The following is a 21,180-nucleotide window of genomic DNA, read 5'->3' as shown; positions in this document are numbered from 1 at the left end:
TTAGGACTCAAGTACCACGGACATACCAGTGAGGAAGAGGAGGGAGGGAAGAAGGAAAAGGTGGGAATGTAGAAGATAATGATGAAGGGAATGTCAAAGAGAGGGATGAAGAGGAGGAGGGAGAGCAGAAGGAATGGTGGGAAAGTTCAGTATAATGATGGAGGGAATGTCAACAAAGGGACGAGGGCTGGGATTAGTGTGTGCAGCAGATTACAGGGGGATTCCCTTGCTTTGAATGTGATAAATAAAATGAGCAGTTGATAATTGGGGACTGGCGGAGCATTTGGATTTTTGTCATGATGCACCATTTAAGTGTCATCAATGCAGCTTTGATATTGAGTACCAAATCTAAGCTGTCTTTTTAATGTGGGAAGCCCATTTATAGTTATTTCACCAAGACACATTTCCCAACTTACTCCTAATGGCGTCTAATCATGCTGATTGCTTTGTTTTCATTTGCCCCAGTTTGTAAGATGTGCATTTCTAAGATTTCTGTCATCACCCTAATAGGTTAGGTGAATGGAACTTCGTTTGTGGTCATGAACCTTTATTGATAAAATAATCAGCAGCTACAGTGGCTGAGTTTGTTCTGGTTTATTCAAACTAATAATTTGCATTACCTTTTCACTTATAATGCACTGCTTTCAGCGGCAAGGCCCTTGGTTTATTTAACACGACATCTACAGGAAAGGTTGTATTAGCATGCAGCACATGGCCTTTACAGCGGTGGCCTGTTTACAGTTGGACACACACACTAAAAATATAATGTACAGGAACAATTACCAAGCAGCTGGGAAACCAGAGCAGCTTGGTAGACTCCCCGTGACAAGAGATGTTGCCCTGAGCCCCTGGTCGACATCCATACACAGGCCAGTCATGCACCAGGTTTATACCCAGTTTGTTTGAGTAAAAGTCTCTAAATCTAGCAACAATGTGCTAAATTAGCCACACTGCAGACTGTAACCCCGCTAATAGAACCTGTTTGCACCAGAAACTCCAACTCAGTGATGCGGCAATCGACTGACCAGTGGTGGAAATATCAGTCAGTCAGTCAGTCAGTCAGGGGCATTCCAGGTCATAGGGCTGGCCCTGCTGTTGTGGTCCAGCCAAAAAGGCAGTTACAGGGAGGTACAGAGTTGAGAATGTTGTTGAAGTCACAGAGTTATTTTTAAGTGGCTTTACAATTGTTTCAAGTGACTGGTGTGTTAAAACAATGAAAGTCTTTCTTCTGTCTTATACAGGTTTTCTGATGCATCCAAACAGGGTGTGTACTCTCACACGCTCTTTATAAATGCCTCAGGCATTGCTTCTTGACTAAAAAATAAAGAATTATCAACCACATCAAAGACTTTTCATAAATCCGTTGAAGGTTCAGTGTACGATCATGTCACTTTCACTAGATCTCACACTAGACCACCAGCATCTCAGACCACAACAAATGCCGCACTGGCCACACATCTGGCCTCCCTCAGCCCACAAGTGCCCCCTAACTTTGTGTTCGGGAAAGAATTCAACCTTGGACTCCATTGGGACCATCCCACATGAATGACAGGCGCACAGATAGAGCCAGTAAAGACAATGATGGAGTTGGTAACAACTTCATGGATGTTTTGACAGTCCTCTGGGTGACCAGGATTTGAGCCGGTAATGTGTGCTGGTCATATCTCTTTCTTTATCACACGCCTTCTAAGCTGAAATATGTGCTTTCCTGGTGGTTTCACTGTGCCATCTCGTGTGTGGGTAGTCAATGTGTATTTTTAAACATTGGTGGGGGGGGGGCAAAGGTTCCATAGAGAGTGACTCATGTGCATTAACATGCATACGCGCATTCATTAACATGCACGCGTGTCCAGACCAGATACCAAAACAAAGCTCAGATAACAACTTTGTTTCAGCTCTGGATGCCATTACACCACTATATCGTTAGAAAATAGTTGTTTGCTGCTCCCCTGGCCATTTCCAGTAATGCTTTAAGAAGAAACACTCAGTTATTTCATCTTGCTCTCAGTTAGTTTACTTAAACCAATATGTGCTCTCATAGCTGAGCTTCAGTATATCAGGCGATGATTTAACCGAGCACACTTCCCACCTATACTCTGCATAATTCATCCTCACAGCCTCATCAGTCTCACCAGTCGCACACTGAGGATAGATTGGATGATAAAGTGCCGCTAATGAGTTTTCATGGAGCATGCTTTGAGGAAAGTAACCTGTCTAATGGATTTCTCATTTCAAAGAACAGCAGTTGCCAAAGTTGAGGTTTGGCTTGCATCAGATTGATGGATTTAAATTATGTAAACCCATCTTTCAGGGTTCTTTGAATTTATGCGTCAAAAAGAAAAATGATTAAATAATCAGGATTTGGTTCACTCTGTTTTCTATAGTACTAACTAAAGGAGTAACATTAACAGGTTGAAACACGGTATTATAAGAGAATTTGCCTTAACTAGGTTTAACAAACATCATATTTATCTCTTTGAAAAATATTTCATAGACATTTCCCTTTCAGTGGCTGTGAAAATGAGCAAAATGGCTGTGAACATTCAAATGCAGTTTTATTTAGTATGGATAATAACGCAGAGGATTTTGTGTGAGTGCATGGTCTTTTGACTCTTTCCACTTTGGTCAGAAGAGAACTACATGAGCTAAATCCCCCCAAGACTCTGATTAGTTGGATTATTGTCAAAAGCACAGCTACATCAATGACAGCTCTGCAGAGGCTGTATTTTTGCCTCTTGACTTTTCCCCCCCCCCATTTAGTTTAATTTCTGTGAAACTTTATGCACAATTTCAGTCATGGTCTTCTTTGCATAAGTGGTAGTATTTTGTGTCTATGATTTTAATACAATATCCATTTGGAAAAATTACTATTATTGTGGACTATTACCAAACTGCACAGTGTGTGACTTGTGTCCTTTTTAGCCTCTGGCGTAGGGCTGGGTATTGCCACTGATTTCCAGAATTGATTCAATTTTGCGCTGAAAAAGTTTATATGAGTCTGTTTGTATTATCTGTTTAATTAGTGTTTGTTTTGTGGATCCAGTTCAGGTAACAAAGCTGATTTTTTTGGCAGCATTTTTCTGAGTCAAGAAGAGATGAAATGGTTTTGGATGTTGTCACACCAAACATGTTTTCGAGCAGGTTTGTTTGGGCAGGTGTGAGCAATGCTATTCAACCTCACACTGGGTTGACAAGTGCTTCACCACACTAACCGCTCCTCCTGTCACACTTGTCATCTTGTGTTGTAGTGCTGCAGTTGTGTATTTTGAAATTTAATAAAGCCTCGTTCTGTTCCTGTCATAGGTCTGGGTTTAATCAAAGCTTAGTGGGAGCCCATCTGTCCTTTATTCCACTTCTATCATTTCTCTATTAATGCTTTAAAATCCCAACTGTGCCAAAGAGATTCACCTTAATTCTTCCTCGTGGTTTAAAGATAACAGAGGACGTTTTTAGCTGAAGATACATTGAGCAGTGGGGATTTTATCTTTCTCTGTTGTCAAAACAAAGGACCTAATGCGAAGACATTGGAATAAGGATTTGTGAGGGCTATAACGAGATATGTGTGTGTGTGTGTGTGTGTGTGTGTTATAGGAAGTGCCAACGGGTTTGGATGAATTTAAAACCAATCTCTCATTTTCTTGGGAAGTGCAAGTGCTGTTTAAAATTTCCCTCCAGGAGCAAAAATTAACTTTTACATTGAATTTCTTATATAATAGGCTGAAAACTCTCCTCCGATAACTTCAAATGGCTTCAAAACAGCGTTCATACATTGAATGCAATTTTTCATGACGGCAGTGGGATATTTTTTCACTTTTGCACATGCCGTCTTGCGCCTGTTACGTCTGAGCAGAGTTTATTTTCTTCACTGTTGCCCTCCACAAATATTGATTTTTGAACCCTCGGGCCTCATGTTATTAAAAACGGCTTCGTATCATATTCTCTATCGATTTTCTTTGTCAGACCCTCGAGAGTTTGTGTTATGGCAGGTGTATATATAGAATAAGATGTAAATGGCTATGTTTGGTAACTCATGTGTGACTTTAAAGACTGTAGGATCTGAGCCTACGTTTCTATCCCTGGCTGCCAGTTTAACAATAACAGAGATGAGGGCATCCTCCACCCCTACACTGTAACACAGACTACACGCCTGGTGCCCTGTTTCACCTCCATAAACACTTACATGGGTAATCGAACCACTGTTTTGGTCTCTTAGTTCATTATTATGCTGTTCTGTGCAGTCTCTCTGGAGGGATTTTAGCACCAACCATCTTCCCTGGCCCGAAGTGTAGTGAATTATGCAACGCAAGGAAAGTGAGAGACCCTATCTTGGGAGAGTTGCTGGTTCACGCTACTGTAGCAACGCACACACATAGGTACACACACGTGCACACATTCCAGCTTCCTGTTTAGTGTGTACAGAGAAGTCCCAACATCTGAGTCCTCTTTCTGTTTGATGTCAATGACAGCTGTCTGTGAAATGGGATATGCTGTCACTCCGGTGTAAGAGTCTTTTTGAGCATGTTTTCAGCTGTTATTCTGTTGGGGTGTTTGTGTGTGTGTGTGTGTGTGTGTGCGAGAGAGAGGGAGATTAAGTACTGCAGATGCCTTACTCTGTGTGCGCGTTTGTGTGTGTGTGTGTGTGTGTGTGTGTGTGTGTTCGTGTTCATATCAGCTGAACCTGCTCCTCCATTGGAGAGCTAAATCCCATCTCCATGCTCTGTTCCTCTGAAAAATTCAAAATCCCCTCACCATTTCTGACACATCATGTTCCAACCTGAGCCAAGGAACCCACTCCTAAAAATAACCGTGTACCGTCAAAGTGAAAATGGAAAACTTTTGTAGCTCATTTCTGTATAGAAAGATCAGTGCATATGCTATTATAGTTATAACAAAGCACTAAAGAGACCAGTATGGGTTGTCACATAATACTGTTTGATGTTGTGGTTGACAAAATAATTGAGATGGTCTGAAGAAAACAGTGGGCTGGGTTCATGCTCATAGCTGAGTCTTGATATTTACTGTGGGCCCATCAATGAACACGTTTCAGCCATAAGCTGTGGCTATGGCTGATGATGGCTTACAGCTCAAACGCACTGGTTGATTACTGCATATTAAATATCAAGACTATTGAAGTGTAAGTGCCGGCATCTCATCAATGTTCAAACCAGCTGAGATTAATGATTAGATTTTAACTGATTCCTTTGATCATCTTATCTTAATTATAAAGTCAGATGCTGATGAAAAATGTAAGGAAAGTGCCTCCCACTCTTCAGTTGTCTTGATTCATCTATTCTATGACTTCTTCATGCCCTTGGTGTAAGTTGGCCGAGGTCATACTGTGAATACAAGTGTCCGACTGTTAAAATGCTAAAATCCTGATGAGAGAAGTTTTTTAGAGTCATCATGGCTAAGGCCTCTCAGGCTGCACAACGGTTGTCTGGAGGTTGTAGGGCCAGTATGCAGCTTGAGAGGAAGACTGCAGACAATACACAGAACTGAAAAATCACTCCAAGCTCCTGCGCAAGGTTAAAAATATTTTCATAATTAGATTCTCCTCAAAAGATGCTATAATTATAAAATACAAGGCCAGGAAGTGAAGCACAGTGTTCTTTGTAGCAAAGATGGGGATGCAACATTATAACAACGTACCAGGTCTCTGGGAAACCTGAAAAAAGTGTGGCTTTTAAATAGACTTAATAATGCAGCAGTTTATATACCATTTCTTTATAAAGAAATTTTCTTTTTGCGATGATAGGAAAAGGTTTTAATAAAACCCACTTCATTGTGCCCCCCTCATTTCTAAAACCAAACCTACTGCCGCCCTCTCACAACCCTCTGAAGCCAAGTCCAGTCCAGCAGCTTTTAACCTACATACTGATCAGAATCAGAATCGCCTTTATTGTCATTATACATAGTACAACGAAATTTGAGCGCTGCTCCCATGGTGCAAACAATGCTAATTAAATAGAATAAATAAAAACCTAAAGAGAACACAAGAATTAAAAATAAAGGAGGTTTAAAAAGGCAAGTAATATGTACAGATATATTTACATGTGGTGTGAATGAAAACCTGATTATTGCACTTTAGGCCCAGTTTTATTGCACAGGTAATTGGAAGTTATGCAATGTGATCGACCGGTTATCCAGATTTCTTTTTGTCTTTGTTGACTGCAGTGATAGCCCTCGGGAAGAAGCTATCCCTGAGTCTGTTGGTCCTTGTTTTGTGTGACCTGTACCATCGGCCCGACGGTAACAGGTCAAACAGGTGGTTACAGGGGTGGGAGGGGTCCTTGATGATGTTGCCAGCTCTGCTCAGATAGCGAGAGTTGGCAATGTCCTCCAGGCTGATATTGAGTAAAGGTTAAAATACACCAAGAAAATATGTTTAATTTAGGATGAATGAGACATTTCCACAGTGTTAAGGCACAGCTCTAGCACTCACACTGATTACCCCTTTAATATCCTGATCCTCCGGAGACTTGAGACCTGAGCCGAGGTATCCAGCTGTGTCAGACGAGCACCCATCACTCAAGTGGAAGGGTCTGAAGTGCTCTACCACATTAGAAGGGATTCCTGTGGGAAGCCCTCATCTATTAACAGGGCACAGAGATACATTGTCTCAAATGAGATCAGCAGCTCTCAAAGGTGACTTGTTTTGCTCTGGTCTGATAATGGATGGTAAAGCTAATGATTGCTCAAGCTAAGTGTTGTTTTCCTAGCACTCAGCTTGAGATGGGGATTGGGAAACCTGTTTTTTTCCCCTCTCTCTTACCAGTCATGGCTTTATCCTTGAATAGAAAACAAAATATATAATATATGATATATAAACCTATTATTTCATGAATGGATTTCTTTTGAAGGAGCTATTTATAGCTGCTGAAGCTGCTGAAATAGGAGCCAGGAGACTCCAGAGGGAAAAGATGTGTATCAGCAAAGAGAAAATCATGCCCTGTTTGAATTGCTAATGAAAACAATCCTTCCACGGTGCTGAGCAGTTATTCTTTATGAATAAATAGCTGTGAGGAGAGATTTGTTTCAGTATGGAAGTGTCTGCATTGTTAATGTGGTTGTGTTATCTTGGCATTATTCTTGAAATGTTTACTCTCTCCAGTGAACTTTACTGTACCTCATAATATAGGTGCTTGTTTTTCTCGTAGTCAACGATTGTCGGTCCAGTCATGAAATATTCCTGGTTCTACATATAGGATGCACTAAGGTCATTTGGGTGGAGAAACTGACCTTGATGCTTCTGACCTATATGGAAATCTGAGAAGCCTTAATTCAGCAGACAGCAGCAGCCTACATGTCAGGCATAGACAAACAGTAGCTGCTGAGTCACTCAGTAAAAATGATCCAAGGGACTTTCAATGGACGTTTACTGTGCAAGTCACCTCTGTAAGTAACACCCTTCAGTCGGTGATGATCCATAACTGTCAGGAGATTGTAAACAGTCTAGATAACAAACAACCTCTCCACTTGCCATGTTGTGTTTTATGAATTAGTGCATAGTGAAGCAGATAAATGAGCATTTAAATGTCTTTACACAAGTGTTTCTGGATAAAGCAAAATAGGTTGTCACTACCCTCGGGTTTGGTTAAATTTAGGCAACTAAAATTATTTGGTGAAGGTTGGGGAATGTGTCATGGTCATGATTAAAAGCAACCAATGTTGACTGTTGGTAGGCCATTTATAACTGGTATTCGTGCATTTTTGTGGTAGTGCAGCAAGCTGTAAACAACATTAACGTATTATCCCCCTTTATAAAGGTGCTATGGCCACTGTGTTTGCAAACAGTTTCCTACAGTAGTTACACATCCAGCAGCAATGGAGCAATATTTATTTGAAGTTATGTTTCATGTGACCTGACAAATTTAAGTCCAATGCTCACTCTCCTTTTTGCTCTGTTTTGGTCTCTGCCAGCTCTTGAGGGAAATATCTGGTACTTTAGCTGCTACGTGCTCTACTGAGTTCACCAGCTAGTCACTAACTTTTTCTGAGGTGTTTCACATTACACATTATCGTTTGATCTGTTGTTAACATAGAAATATCGTTTGGTGCAGCTTTAAGTTGTTGAACAAACCATGTTTTTTTTTTCTGGTTAGGACAGTCTTGAATTGACCTGCCGGTTATATGAAATGTAGGATATAATTTTTCCAGCATTACATAATAATATTGGTTTCTTTCTGTAATAAATCTGGCTTTTCCACCTGGTCTTACTTAGTAAATAATAAGATCCCGACTGAGCAGATGTTGGTATCACCTCCATTCTCATGGAAAAGCGGCGCTACTGTGAAATGCCAAGTAACTCTGAATATCATTTGAACCAATGAGACATATAGTACACAGTAGCATTATTGTACCTCTTTCTCCCTGGAGAAAACAAAAAAAGGTTATTAAAATACAGTGAAAACTATTTTCAGATATTCTGGTGCCACTCTTCACTGTGGATTCTGGATCCTGGACTTATGCCATGTGGCTTGGTAAAAAATATTTTCATTGTCTGCTTATCTGGCTCAATCCTTCTGCGCAGCATCACACAAACACAACCCTAACTGCGACTGTCTGCAGAGCAAATATTAGTGCAATTTTCCCTGTGGGATGCCAGCTATAAATAGAGTACAGGAAGCCATTCAGGAACAAAACCCAAATGTCTGTGTTGACTTTTAATTTGAAGCATGTGATAATGCCTGCCCGCAAAATAACCCCAGCGCTAATCCTATTTCATTCTCTGGACACTTCTGAGGACAAAACATGCTTCTCAGAGTAGAGAAGATGAGGCTGTTTCAGTGGCGTACAGTATGTGAGGACGTCGGTTTGATCCTCTCTAATTAATGATTCATAGAGTCTTTGGAGGACTGGTCCTGATGGGAGGCCTATGTCTTGCATAATAACTGCGCTCAAAGGCAATTAGCATTCAGGACATTATAGGGAAGTCTTCTATCAAGTTGTAATTGTGTTTTTTGTTTATGCTTATCACACAAGCTGTATCTTTCTTGCTTCTAGGCACACTTACCATTTGAATGCTGAATTTTTTTTAAAAGTAAAATGACTGAACTGTATCCTATTATATAGCTATTGAATTGTATCCTTTAAAGCATTTAACAGTATCTTAAAGTCTTTTTTTATATTGCGATAATGTTTCTATCACCTTATATCTTGGTTGTGTAAGACAGCAAAGCCACATAATGTCACTCACTCGACAAATTTACATTTCTTCCCTCATATTCCCAGTCTGACCTAAGCAGCTTCCACTTTGCAGCAGCTCTGTTTGCTCAGCCGTGCATATACCAGATAACTCATATCTTCATTATGATTAACAACAGATAGGGTGTTTGAAGAGAAAGCAATTAATGAAGGGTTTTGGAGAAAAGGGGATTATGTTGAAAGATCCACACCAGTACTTATTCATTCAAGGACCTCCGGGGCAAACAGTTGATTCTTGGACCTGAATTATTTTACTCCAGAGATATTTTTCCTGTCAATGTAAATTGAATAGAAGCTTAAAGGAAATGGTACTGTAGCTTGATGACTCCACTGTGCTAAAACTTAGGCAAACATAATTAAATCCCTTTTTGGTCCTCAGGGATTGTATCATGCTTTTTTTTGGTTTTGCTTACATTAGTTTTTTTTTTTTTCTGATGGTTTTTGTGAGGAGAAAATGGAAAGCATCGCATTGAAATGTGAGTTCAGTCAAACGTCTCCATAAATAAGCTTTCTCAAAGCTCCCAGGAATGCTGTAATTCAAAAACAGTGATAAAGTGTCAAATGAAAAGGTGGCTGCACTTGATTTGGTGATCAAATTAAAAGATAGAGCAGGAGAAACACCATCCATTATAAACCAAAGTCCATTATGTTTTAAAAAAGGATCCTGAAAACTTTCCAGCAATCTAATGAGGAAGACCATTAAAACCCAGGTTGTGAAAATGCTTTCTATGTGTGCCTATTCATTGCTTAAAAAAAACAAAACAACAACAGCTTGGCAACACTAAGTGACATATTGGAGATATTTGCTCTTTACAGAGCTCTTTCCTGTGTTACATACTACAGCTAATATAATAAGCAAATATTTTGATGTTCAGTTCATATGTAAGGTCAGTTTTCATATAAAAATGTCAAGGTTTTACCAGTCCCCGCTTGTAAGTTTTATGTGATAGTAATTTGAAAATCCTCGAAGTCTGGAGTATTGGTTGGATAAAACAAGCAGTATGAAGACACCACCTTTGGCTTTAGGAAATTGTAATGGACCCTTGTCTCTGTTTGCAGGTGCTCTGTAACATCGCTGTTGTGTTGAGTTCATGTCTGACTTCCTTTCACTGTCCTCGCACAAAGTTGGGTCGGTAATATTTTAAAATAGCATGACATGAGGTTTTGTGTGGGGGGGCCCACGGGATGTGTAATATTCAGTTCCAGAGGTGGGAGTTTTATGTACTGCTCCAGTTCAGAGTGCAGGGTAATCCCACTGTTATTCCACCAGTTTATGTGGTTTGTACATTTCTTTTGATGCCTGGCCAAGGTGCTCGGTAATGTAATTTGCAGGTACCACCTCCCTGCCACTGCTGGGTAGCGATAGTGCCTGGGCCTGTGGTTGCTTAGCAACATAGACTGTTTGATCCCATGACTCTTGTCTTTGTTACTGTTGATGTTGTCAGTGTTTGAGGTGTAGCTTGTACTGATTAGGAGGTACGTAATGAGCTGTTATTCTTTTTATTCTGCAGGTACAATCAGAAGCAGAGGGAGTGTAGATACAACAGTGAGGCAGGTGAGGTGTAGATTAGAGTTAAGGAAACAGTAAGAAGAGCCAGAGCTTGAAAGGAAGGACTTGGCTCTACTTGGTTCCCCCCCTCAAGGCAGAATCAGGAAACCAGTTACACGCCCCCCCACCCTCCCACACATATGCGCTATCCCAGCCCACCATCTTCCCTGAATGTGCGGCCTATTTTCCCTGTCAAGGTGGTGTCCTAGATTCAAAGTTCCATCAGATGAGTAAAACAGTAAGGCAAAGAGATTATATCAACGGGGATGTGAAGGATGGGGGTGTCAGCAAGCTCAGTGTTTCCTTCCTCATGTGTTGCCGTTGTTCTCTTTCCACTGGATTTAAACCAAGATATGTGTGTGAAAACTCTCCTGACTGACCTGTAGTGAAATAAAAATCAGGGAATGGTCTTGTTATCTTGACCCTGGAGGCTTTTTCCTTCAGTTTTTTGCAGTTAGCTCAGACGATGCTATCTTTATAACATTGTGTGTGTGTATGTGTACGTGCACCCCCCGTGAGCCTGTGCATATGCCCTCTCTTGCTATATTGTGCCCGTGTGCCTATCCGTGCGCTCCTGTTTGTGTTATTAATTAATCGTCAGTGTTAGATGTTCAGCCAGGGGAGAATTCACCCGGGTACGATTTTGACTTCTCAGTGCAAATTAAATTACCGAGTGTGGAGCTCGAAGAAACAGCTGGTGATCGCTGCATGTAGCTGAGGGCGTCCAGAGCACATGGTGCCTATTATACTACAACAGCTCAGCTACTGTGAAATGCTACACTTGTCAGTTGTTTGTTCAGCAGAGTGTCGAGTATTTCACAGCGCTCTTCATCTCAGGGCAGCACTGTTATAACTTTATGTGAATACACTTGAGACCCGATGCGGAGAAATGGCATCAACTTGCTACGTGCCGTCATTGTAATGCACTGATTCCTTGAGTGTGCGTCCCTGCTTTGAGGCTTTTGTGTGAACATAATGGAGTCAGTGCAGTTACTGCAGCAGCCCAGGTGTGAAAGTGTTGCCAGGCATCAGTTTAATAAAGATGCAAACGTCATCAGTGCACCACCAGGACCTCGCCCCTCCTAATCTCGTTTTGTGCTCTCCAAAATGACATCGCCTTGATCCGCACACTCTCACTCACAAACATTTACACAAATCACAGATGTACACATATACACTGGCCTCCTAAAAACTCCAAATGGCACTCGTCTTGCTGCGCCTCAGTATTTTCTTCAACATGTTAAAATCCAATTAGCCTGGCCCCACTTGTTCCTGTCACTCTTATCAGTCCCAGTCCCTCTGTAGACTCACATAGGATTTATTAAAAATTTAAGCGGCCCTCTTTTAGGGGGATAATATGTTGGAAACCCTGCAGCATCAACATGAAGCTCTTTAATAATTCATGAGTGTAGCCTGCTGAAGACTGTAGCACTTACATATGCTTTGTAGTGCTGTGACATTTTGGAGAATTCAACCATGCAGTAACGCTTTTGACCAGGAGTTGCTGTATTTCAGCTTGGGGTGACCTAAACTATACTTTTAAGTTTGATATTAAAGCTGATCAAAGTGAACTATATTTTAGTTGCTTGTACTAATCCCCACCAGATGTACAGTAGTCTCCGTTGCTGTGCCTGTCCATATTTCCATTCTAGTGAGGCATATATGTTTTTAACATTGCTAACAATGGCGGATTTAACAGTCAGAATTTGTTGTAATTTTGAAACAAACCAGTCTCTGATTTGACACAGAAGTAAACAAAAGCAGACTTACCGCTTCAAGTTGACCGTTGTCGCCTGAAATGACGACTGTCGCTAGAAGATTTTATAGCTAGCTAGCTAAGTGGCGCTAACCTCCATGTGTTGGTTAAAAACTTCATCGTCATCTGGGTCAGTTGGAAACAAAAAGGTTTCTCGTTGTTGAATAAGCACCCTGTAAAAGGGTCTTAAGCATGCACACTTGTTAAAAACATGCTACAATGCTAAAAGAAGAAGCTAAAGCTAAAGCTGGATGTCCCAGTTAAAAGGCAGCAGCCTCACCAGCTGATGATCCATGACAAAGACGTAAAGACTCACTGAGTATCAGTCTTTCTGCAGCCAAGCACACTGAGCCAAGACCACACTGTCACTGTTTATTGGAGGGGTTTAGTGGGGTAGGGGTTTATTTGCCACCATCATCAAATATACTGCTGACAGTTCTGCAGCCCTCTCATTACAATGGGAAACAATAGAATGGTTGTGAAGTTTAAAGCATTAAGATCCTTTAGAAAAAAGTATCTAGTGTAGTGTCTATTTATCTTATCATGCCTTTGTGTTGTTAAGAGTGTTCTTGAGCGAAAGACTGAAATCCTTCGTGTTGTTCTCTAGCTGAACCTGACTTCTGACCCCCTGTGGAGAGGAGACAGCTAGAAGATGAATTTCTTCTTCATGGATCAATAGTGTATTAAAGAACCATCGTTAAATAGTGGTCAGTCTTCAGCCTCAAGCAGCAAGTGTGTTATATTTATTATGTGAAGTGCTGTAAGCATTAAAAGCACGACTTCCTTGTTAGACAGAACATGTGACTCTTACTCTTGATCGTCGTGGACCTCTCATTCGTTACAGTCAAAAGCAGCGGGCCATGTCATCAACTATGTATCTAAGCAATCACATGTAACGACATCAAATGTGCTCTCTGGTTTTGAAGCAGCCCCCACAGTGTGACTGAAGATTAGTTAATAATTCAGAGTTGTTGGAAGCGGTGTAACGGGGATGGTGTTCTCTGCTGTTCGCCTTCACAGCTGCATGGGGCCTGCCAGTGACAGATGGCTCAGCCCATGTGGAGAGTTTGGTGCCAGTATAAGCCCAGTAGAGTGTTGGACAATGATTGTGTGCGTGTGTCTCTCTTTCTCTTTCTTCCTCGCTCTCCATGCTCTTCTTTGTGAATCTCACTGTCTTATATTTTACAATGCTATGAGCATAAATGCCCCTCGACCAAACTTCCCTGTCTGTTTACCAGCTGGTTATGAATTTATTCTATGACTTTGGTGATAAACGAGTGCTTTGAAATGCTGTGGATTAATGGATCATGTTGCACTTATTGCCCCATTAAGTTTATCACAGAATGTGGTCTGTTGAGTAGTTTTGTAAGTTATTCCTCTCCTGATGCTCCTCTGTGGGGTGTCCAGGTGTCTCCGAGAGATATTTTAAGCTTTCTGCATGGGCACAGTCCCCCTCCCTGCCTGCAGTAGTCAGCTAGAGGACAGCTCTGTGCTACTTGTTGGAAATCACAGCAGCAGCAGGACATCGGAGCCATTCTCCACCATCAATCAGAACCCAGCTGACACTCAGTTTTTCTGGCCTGTGCAACATTTTTTTTAAAAATCCATAATGTTTTCTACTGCAGGAATTCCAATTTCATAGCCAACAAAAGATGGCAACAAATCTCAGTGAAGCTAAGCTGCAGGATGGAATCAAATTCAGACATAAAAGCATACAGTTGGTGATAAGATAAATGACCATACTGTCTGTTTTATCTGAAATAACCATGCACAACACTCTTTGCGGAGTTGATCTAATTATGATAATCTTATCTTCCAATGTGCACGCATTTTAAAAATGTTTCTTACTACACAAGTGTAATAAAACCACATTGCTCTGACAAATTAGTTTCATATTTAAATCACTGTATCACACAGAATTAGTGCAAAGTCCGTATATCCACACCACTGTCTGCTCAGCTGTGACTTCACTCTGCCAGCTCACATACTGTCTGTGCCAAGTATTGTAAACAGTCTGCTAGACTTTCACATTTATATATGACACATTCATCTGTCATTTGCAAGCACCCACAAGTATCGAACAGGGTGTATTAGTCTGGGTATCATCCAGGATTTAACTGCTACATTCTTCTATAACAATAACAATAATAATGATGATAATCTTTCTTCACCTACATAGCATCAAAGCATTTCATTGATTTCCAACGTCCTGTCTTTTTGTCCCATCAGAGCTGCCAGAGAACTGGACAGACACCAAGGAGACTTTGCTGGAGGGGATGGTGTTCAACGTGAAGTACCTGGGCATGACGCTGGTGGGCCAGCCTAAAGGAGAGGACATGGCTTCAGCAGCCATTCACAGAATCGTCGCCACGGTGAGTAATAACCTTTCACTTTGACATCTCATAGTCCCTGCTTTGGCAAATCTTGTGTTTCTATTTGGCTTCCATTGTAAGTCCTGCATGCAGCACATATCAATGCACATATCAAAAATTCTGCAGGCAAGATCAGCACCTTCATTAGCAACATGAAATTTCAAGAGTGACACTGTGAAGATTTCAATTACAGTGGCGCTTTTTATAGAAATTCTCTGTGGATTTGTGAAATTACAGCCTCAAACTGCAATGCACATTATCTGAATGACTTAAAGGGGAACAGTTAAATGTTAAATTTAATGAATTTATCCCTGTTATCCTGATGACCCAGGACAGTGTTTTTGTCAGGATAGAAATGAGCAAATCTTTGTACAGTATATACAACTTGGGGTACCGCTACAGACAAAGAAAGGAAGACTCGCTCATTCTCATGGTCAGGAAATTATTGTGGATACTGTCATAATCATCTAATTCAGTTTTCATGGATCAGTGTTCCCTTCTACACTAAGAAAAATGTGCTTTCTTCTTCGTGGCTAATGAGGAAAAAGAGCTAAATATTCAGTGAACTGCTGAACTGACACAGGAGTTACTTTAAAACGGAATAATCAGTGGTGAACTCCTTCAACTTCCATGTACTTCTAGTTAGGTCATGTTTACATCAAGGTCAGTATGGCTGCATGAAATTATGGCTGCTAATCCAGGATTATCTAGAGTTGAACGTTTGCAGCAATCAAACCAGTGATATGATGTTTGCTCAACAACGCAGTGATCCACACAGGGGATTTCTGAACATGGTTTTCCACATCGATTCAGTCAATTCACAAGACTGCTGTAAAAACTGTAAATAAAAATTTACAGACATACAAAAACCCCAATTATCAACATGTTTTGCACACAAACTTCACATTGTTCATGTGTCTTCCTTCCACACACACACACACACACACTGACTCACCTATTCACTGAATGCCGCCAACAATGAAAATGTCTAATCTGTTGGAAGGCTGTCTTTGCAGTCTAATCACAAATCCCCCACTTCTCAATTACAGACTGAACCGAACCTAATGGCAGGATTAAGATTCAATCGATTTACACCAGGACACAAAAAGAGAACTCAGTTGTCTCTGTCTGTTCCCTTGGAAACCAATCAGCCTGAATGGAATGACTGAATACATTTGTGACTTCCCCATTTATGACACGCCGTAGTCAGGCGTGATAAGACGTTGTCAGAGGCACCAAACGTATAGAGAGAGGCTGAACTTGGCGTATCTCAAGCTGACAGATTGGTTTTTGCCTCGTGGCATGACACTTGTGACATGACAGCAGAAGAATGTGGTTGTTAGCACTTCCTACATGGATGAGCTGACACTGTCAGTCCTCTCTCTCTCTCTCTCTCTCTCTCTCTCTCTCAGTCAGTGTTGTGGGTTTAAGCAGAGCGTGCTGTTGGTTGTCACCATCTCCAGGGCATTTCGGCTCCTACAGAAAGCCGTGGCACCATTCCTGTCGTCCTCGAGAAGTCCTCCTTTTTTCTTACAGCAAAGATCCATTTTCTTTTCATCCTCAGCTCCTCCTTGCTGTTCGCCTTTTATTTCACCTCCTGCAAAAGTGAGAGCGTTCTCATGCTGGGTGAATGTATAAATATTTCAGTAAAGGATGAAATCAGGTCCTTTATTAAAGTCCCTTCTTTTTTTCTCTCCCCTATGTCTCTCCACTTGCTGTCATTTGGGTGTAAAGCTAAACTGCTCTCATTTGCTCACTAATTTCATGTTAAGGAGGTCATTGTCATTGTCAACAGGCGCTCTCACAGACCGCAAGCTCAGCACTATGGCTGTATTTTCTGAAAGTCCAGATGGAGCAGAGCGGCAGGGGGAGTCGGTGGCTGCCAGCCTGACCTCAAGAACTTGTTCTGGGCTACGCATTGCAGCTCCCCCACCAATTCTGTCACCTTTTATAAATTCCCCACATTTCTGGGACAACTCATGCAGGCTGCTTGATTTTGCTCGACAGCTACTGTCGCATTTGAGGCCTTTTGGTGTTTAATCAGAAGTAAAATCATCTTATATTAATGTCAGAGAGGCAGGCTGGCTCTGTCTATGCCTGAGGCAAGAGTTTCTCTCTCTGATTTTAATGTGTGTGTGTGTGTGTGTGTTTTTACATTTCATATCCACAGGCCAGAGCCAGCGCTAAGAAGTTTCGGAAAGTAACACTGACAGTCTCACCGAAAGGCATCATCATCACAGACACAGAGACTACAGACCTCATCGAGAACGTCTCCATATACAGGTAATTATTTTTAGGGTCTAGGGATGCCAGTGCTGCTCTGTCAGTCCATATCTTGCCATGAAATTTTGAACAGAAATTCATGGTCAACAGAGGATAAATCTTAATGACATCATGATTCCCTGACTTTTCCTCTACCACCACCAGCAGATCAATGTTTTCATTCATCCAGAGGAACATCTCAACGTCTGGTGTGTGGACTGGCGGAAAAGTTTGCACATGTATTCATGTTTAGTTGGTTTTCAGTGAAATGTCTTAACAACCATTGTATAGATTACAATGGAATTTGATACAAACGTACATGTCGCCCTCAGAATGAATTTTATTTGTAGATTCTAATTAAAAAAAACACTGAATTAATGTCTGAATTTCTGAAGGAAACCTGTAGAGCGGATGGCAGGACCACAAACATCATGTACAACATTGCATTTACTGCATGACGAGTCTAACTCTAAATTTTCACATTCACGAGTGAAAGCCTGACTTTATAAGCATGGGTGACCGATATGACACAATACATAATGACTTAACATTTATGGTTCGTTACCTCAATTATCACTGTTCTATGGTTTATTAAATGCTTCATCACCTATGTGTCACAGTGCTGCTAAATTCCTCAAACTGAGTTCAAACAAAGGTGGTTTCATGTTATTCATGAATCTATCCAGTTCACTTTCCCCTCTGTCCATCCTTTTGGCTCCTTTTGCAGGATTACACCGAGCAGCTTTCTGCTCACTGAGTCTCATGTTTGATCAGTTCACTCGGAAACCAATAATGGGAGGGCAGCAGGGGGCTGCTACTGTCTCTCTGTGTCAGTGAAAGCTAACCTTTCCCAGCATTGTGCTAGGTTTCATTCTACCAAATCAGTGAGGAGTGTGTGTGTGTTTGTGTGTGTGTGTGTGTGTGTGTGTGTGTGTGTGTGTGTGTGTGTGTGTGTGTGTGGATTGTGATATGTTTGGCTGGCTTCACCCTCTCAGTATAGCATCCTGTAATATAGACTGGGCCTCGTGTCATTGAGGATTACAGTCTAAATATCATATGGCTGGACTGTGATTACAGAACAGGCTGTGATAAAGACTGAGTGTGTGTGTGTGTGTCTGTGTGTGTGTGTGCGCGCAGAGGTCTGCATCCCCTTCTGATCCACCTTATCAGCGGTAACAGACCACAGGCCGGAGGAATCAGCCTCGTCTTTGATCCCCTCCTCTTCTCTCCCTATCTTCCCCTTCTCTACCTTCCCCTTTCGTCTTTACCGTGTAGACAGACATCTTTCTTCTCTGCCCATATTAACATAAACAGAGCTCTGAACGCAGGAATACCCACGACTAATTGCCCGCTTTGAAGTTCACGCTGCCAGTCTTTCCCCATACCCTCGAGTAATAATACAGGAGCGACTGAGGGGCCACATACAGAGCCTGGGTTGACTGAAGATTGATTTATCCCCTTTATGAGACCCCACCCCCACCTCCTCCTCTTAATAGCTCCTTTCCCCCTCCCTTTCTTTCTTGTATCTTATTTTTGTTGCACATAATCCATTTATTGGCCCAGAAAAGCAAGTGAAGGGTGAAAGGAGGTGGAGTGCAGATTTCAGAGGATGGATCAAATCAGCCTGTGTTTACTGTGTTTAACATACAAGGGAGAAAAGAGTTAGAGACACAATATGTTTGCACATATGTCCATGCCTGGATGCACCTGACACATTGAGTCTGTATGTAAATGTGTGTGTTTGTAAAGTTAATTGTGCAGCCACACTTAACTGGAAGCCGGGCTGTTTCTCTCGGGGGAAGCTTAGCGCGGGGGTAGAAAACAGACTGGAAGGCATTGTGCATGGCACTGGAAAGAGGGGAAATAGGATCTTCCGAGCCATGACCCCCACACCCCCATCCCCTCCCCATCCACCCACACAAACGCACACCTTTCCACTCACACCCACCCACACACAAACAATGCAATGTCATACTTCATGTGTTTCACAGTTTCACAACCTGATATTTTATTCTGCAGCCCCCACAGCCTCTCAGTTCTTTACAGTGCATCTAATTTGCAGCATTTGGACCCTCAAGTTATATTATCATGAGCTGGATCTTCCACCATGATCTGGTCTGCCTCGTGCTGCTGCTGGAGCTCTGACTGCTGGATCTGGCAAAGCACTAAACCACACAGGAGGTTTGATGATATTCTACCACAACAGTAAAGTTTGGTTGCATTGACAAAAATCATTTTCTACACTTAAATCAATTACCTGTTAAAACATATTGATATCATTTGATGCTGATGACTGTATGAGCTCAGAGAAAACATTTGTAATGTAGATACGCCACGTGATACTTTCATGTCTGTATGATACATACAAAGCTAGAGCCAGCAGCTGGTTAGCTTAGCTTAGCATAAAGACTTGAAGCAGGGGGAAACAGCTAGCCTGGCTTTGTCCCATGGTAAAACAAAAGTCTGTAGAAGCACATGACCCTCTGTAAAAACCACAAAGTCGAACCGTTGCCCCAGTCTCAGGTCGCTCGTCTCTTAAGGTGACCATCGAGTTCTTAGTCACCTCCATGACCAAAGCCCTTCTTGCCCAGTTACTCAGTTAAAGTTTAGCCAAGAGTCTTAGTGGGTCCAAACTTCTTCCATTTCATAATTATTAAGGCCACTTTGCTCCTGGTAAGAGTCAAAGCTTCAGAAATGGTTTTCTAGCCTGGCCCTGATCTATGTCTCTTTCTCAAATTTTACTGCAGAGGTTCACAGAGAGTTTCATGGACTTCATGGTTTGGTTTTGTCCTTATAGTGGGACCATCGTTCAGTTTGCCACAGTAGGACTCCAGTCAAGTTAACAGGATTTAACTGACTACAGTTCGGAGTGCCACAGCAAAAGGTCTGATTACTTTTGTACATGAGAGATTTCAGTGTTTAATTTTGATTAGATTTGCAAACATTTCTAAAAACATGTTTTCACTTTGTCATTGTGGGTTATTAAGTGTTGAGTGATAAACAAAAATAGCAATTATCTGCATTTGAAATTAAATCTCCAACACAATAACGTGTGCAAAAAGTAAAGGGATCTGAATATTACCTGACACCACTTAAGAAGAAACATGGGCGATTGGTTAAAGCAGCCACTGACTAGTTCCTGGTATTGGCAGAGTAACCTTGTCTAAATGCAGGTACTGAATTCTGATGCAATCAGGCTGCCTCATTTGTCCTTTTTTAAAACCCCTTATTTAACATCCCCCGGTGAGCAGAACATTGTGAGGGTGTTCAGCCTCCATCTGGAGTTTCTGATTCATATTCTGACAAGAGCTCTCAGTGACCGACCAGCATATCAATCAGCAAAACACGCAGGACAGAACAGGAGAGATGAAACACTGACTGGCACTCCACCTGGCAACGATTGCACGTTGTTCTGCCATGCCATTAGATTAGTGAGATGTGTCTGCAGGAACTCTGAACAGGGGATGCAGGACGTGACTGCGCTGCTCATCAGCATTCATGCAAATGTTTTCTGTTTGTGTGAGAGACAGGTTTTTTTTTTTTCACCATTCTGCAAAAATGTTTTGATGCCCGCTTGCCTGCAGCAAGAGCAAAAGTTGTTTTTCATTATTGCTCTCGCGTCGGGTTGAAAGTTGAACAAAGGAGCAGTTCATTGTTGTAATAAACAGCATACCTGCTTTATTCAGTGTACACAGAGAATTTGCAGCTTTGATGTATGAAGTTCTGTTCAGGCTTTGTGCTCTAAATATTTAAATATTTCCATTGATATTCCGTCTCTTTCTCACAAACACCGGTGCTCTAGACAGTGAGGAGATCAAAGGCTTGCCGTCCACAGAGTCCCTTTGGAGATATGATGCAACTTGACAGCTCAGCTTCTGCTGTTCAAGCTTAGTGAAAACTGTGATGCTGTCAATTATTCCTTTTCTTCTGTTGTTGTTTTAGGCTGAAGGCTTGTGTTGTGAATACGATCCATTGTTTCTGACATTGGTGGCAGAAATAAAAATATTGTTTTTTTGGTGTTTTTTTTTTTTTTTTTT

The 21,180-nt window shown here is 41.5% G+C and overlaps 1 protein-coding gene across 5 annotated transcripts in view; it reads left to right on the top strand.

Annotated features, from left to right (window-relative positions):
• Positions 1-21,180, top strand: part of LOC139622045 (low density lipoprotein receptor adapter protein 1) — a 74,763-nt gene that overhangs the window by 4,905 nt on the left and 48,678 nt on the right. For 4 of the 5 annotated variants that reach the window (XM_071479116.1, XM_071479115.1, XM_071479119.1 and 1 more), the window contains exons 2-3: positions 14,739-14,881; positions 17,052-17,164. In XM_071479116.1, coding sequence (XP_071335217.1) covers positions 14,739-14,881; positions 17,052-17,164 — 256 coding nt within the window. Of the gene's footprint in view, positions 1-10,715; positions 10,760-14,738; positions 14,882-17,051; positions 17,165-21,180 lie in introns of all 5 variants that reach the window. The other variant, XM_071479118.1, reaches the window with a different exon arrangement.

Source organism: Trachinotus anak, unplaced genomic scaffold (genome assembly GCF_046630095.1).
Source record: "Trachinotus anak isolate AG129_WGS33_773 ecotype Australia unplaced genomic scaffold, CSIRO_AGI_Tana_v1 ptg000005l, whole genome shotgun sequence".
NCBI lineage: Eukaryota > Metazoa > Chordata > Actinopteri > Carangiformes > Carangidae > Trachinotus > Trachinotus anak.
The sequence above is the reverse complement of the archived record's forward strand: the minus strand, read 5'-3'. Positions and strand labels throughout refer to the sequence as shown.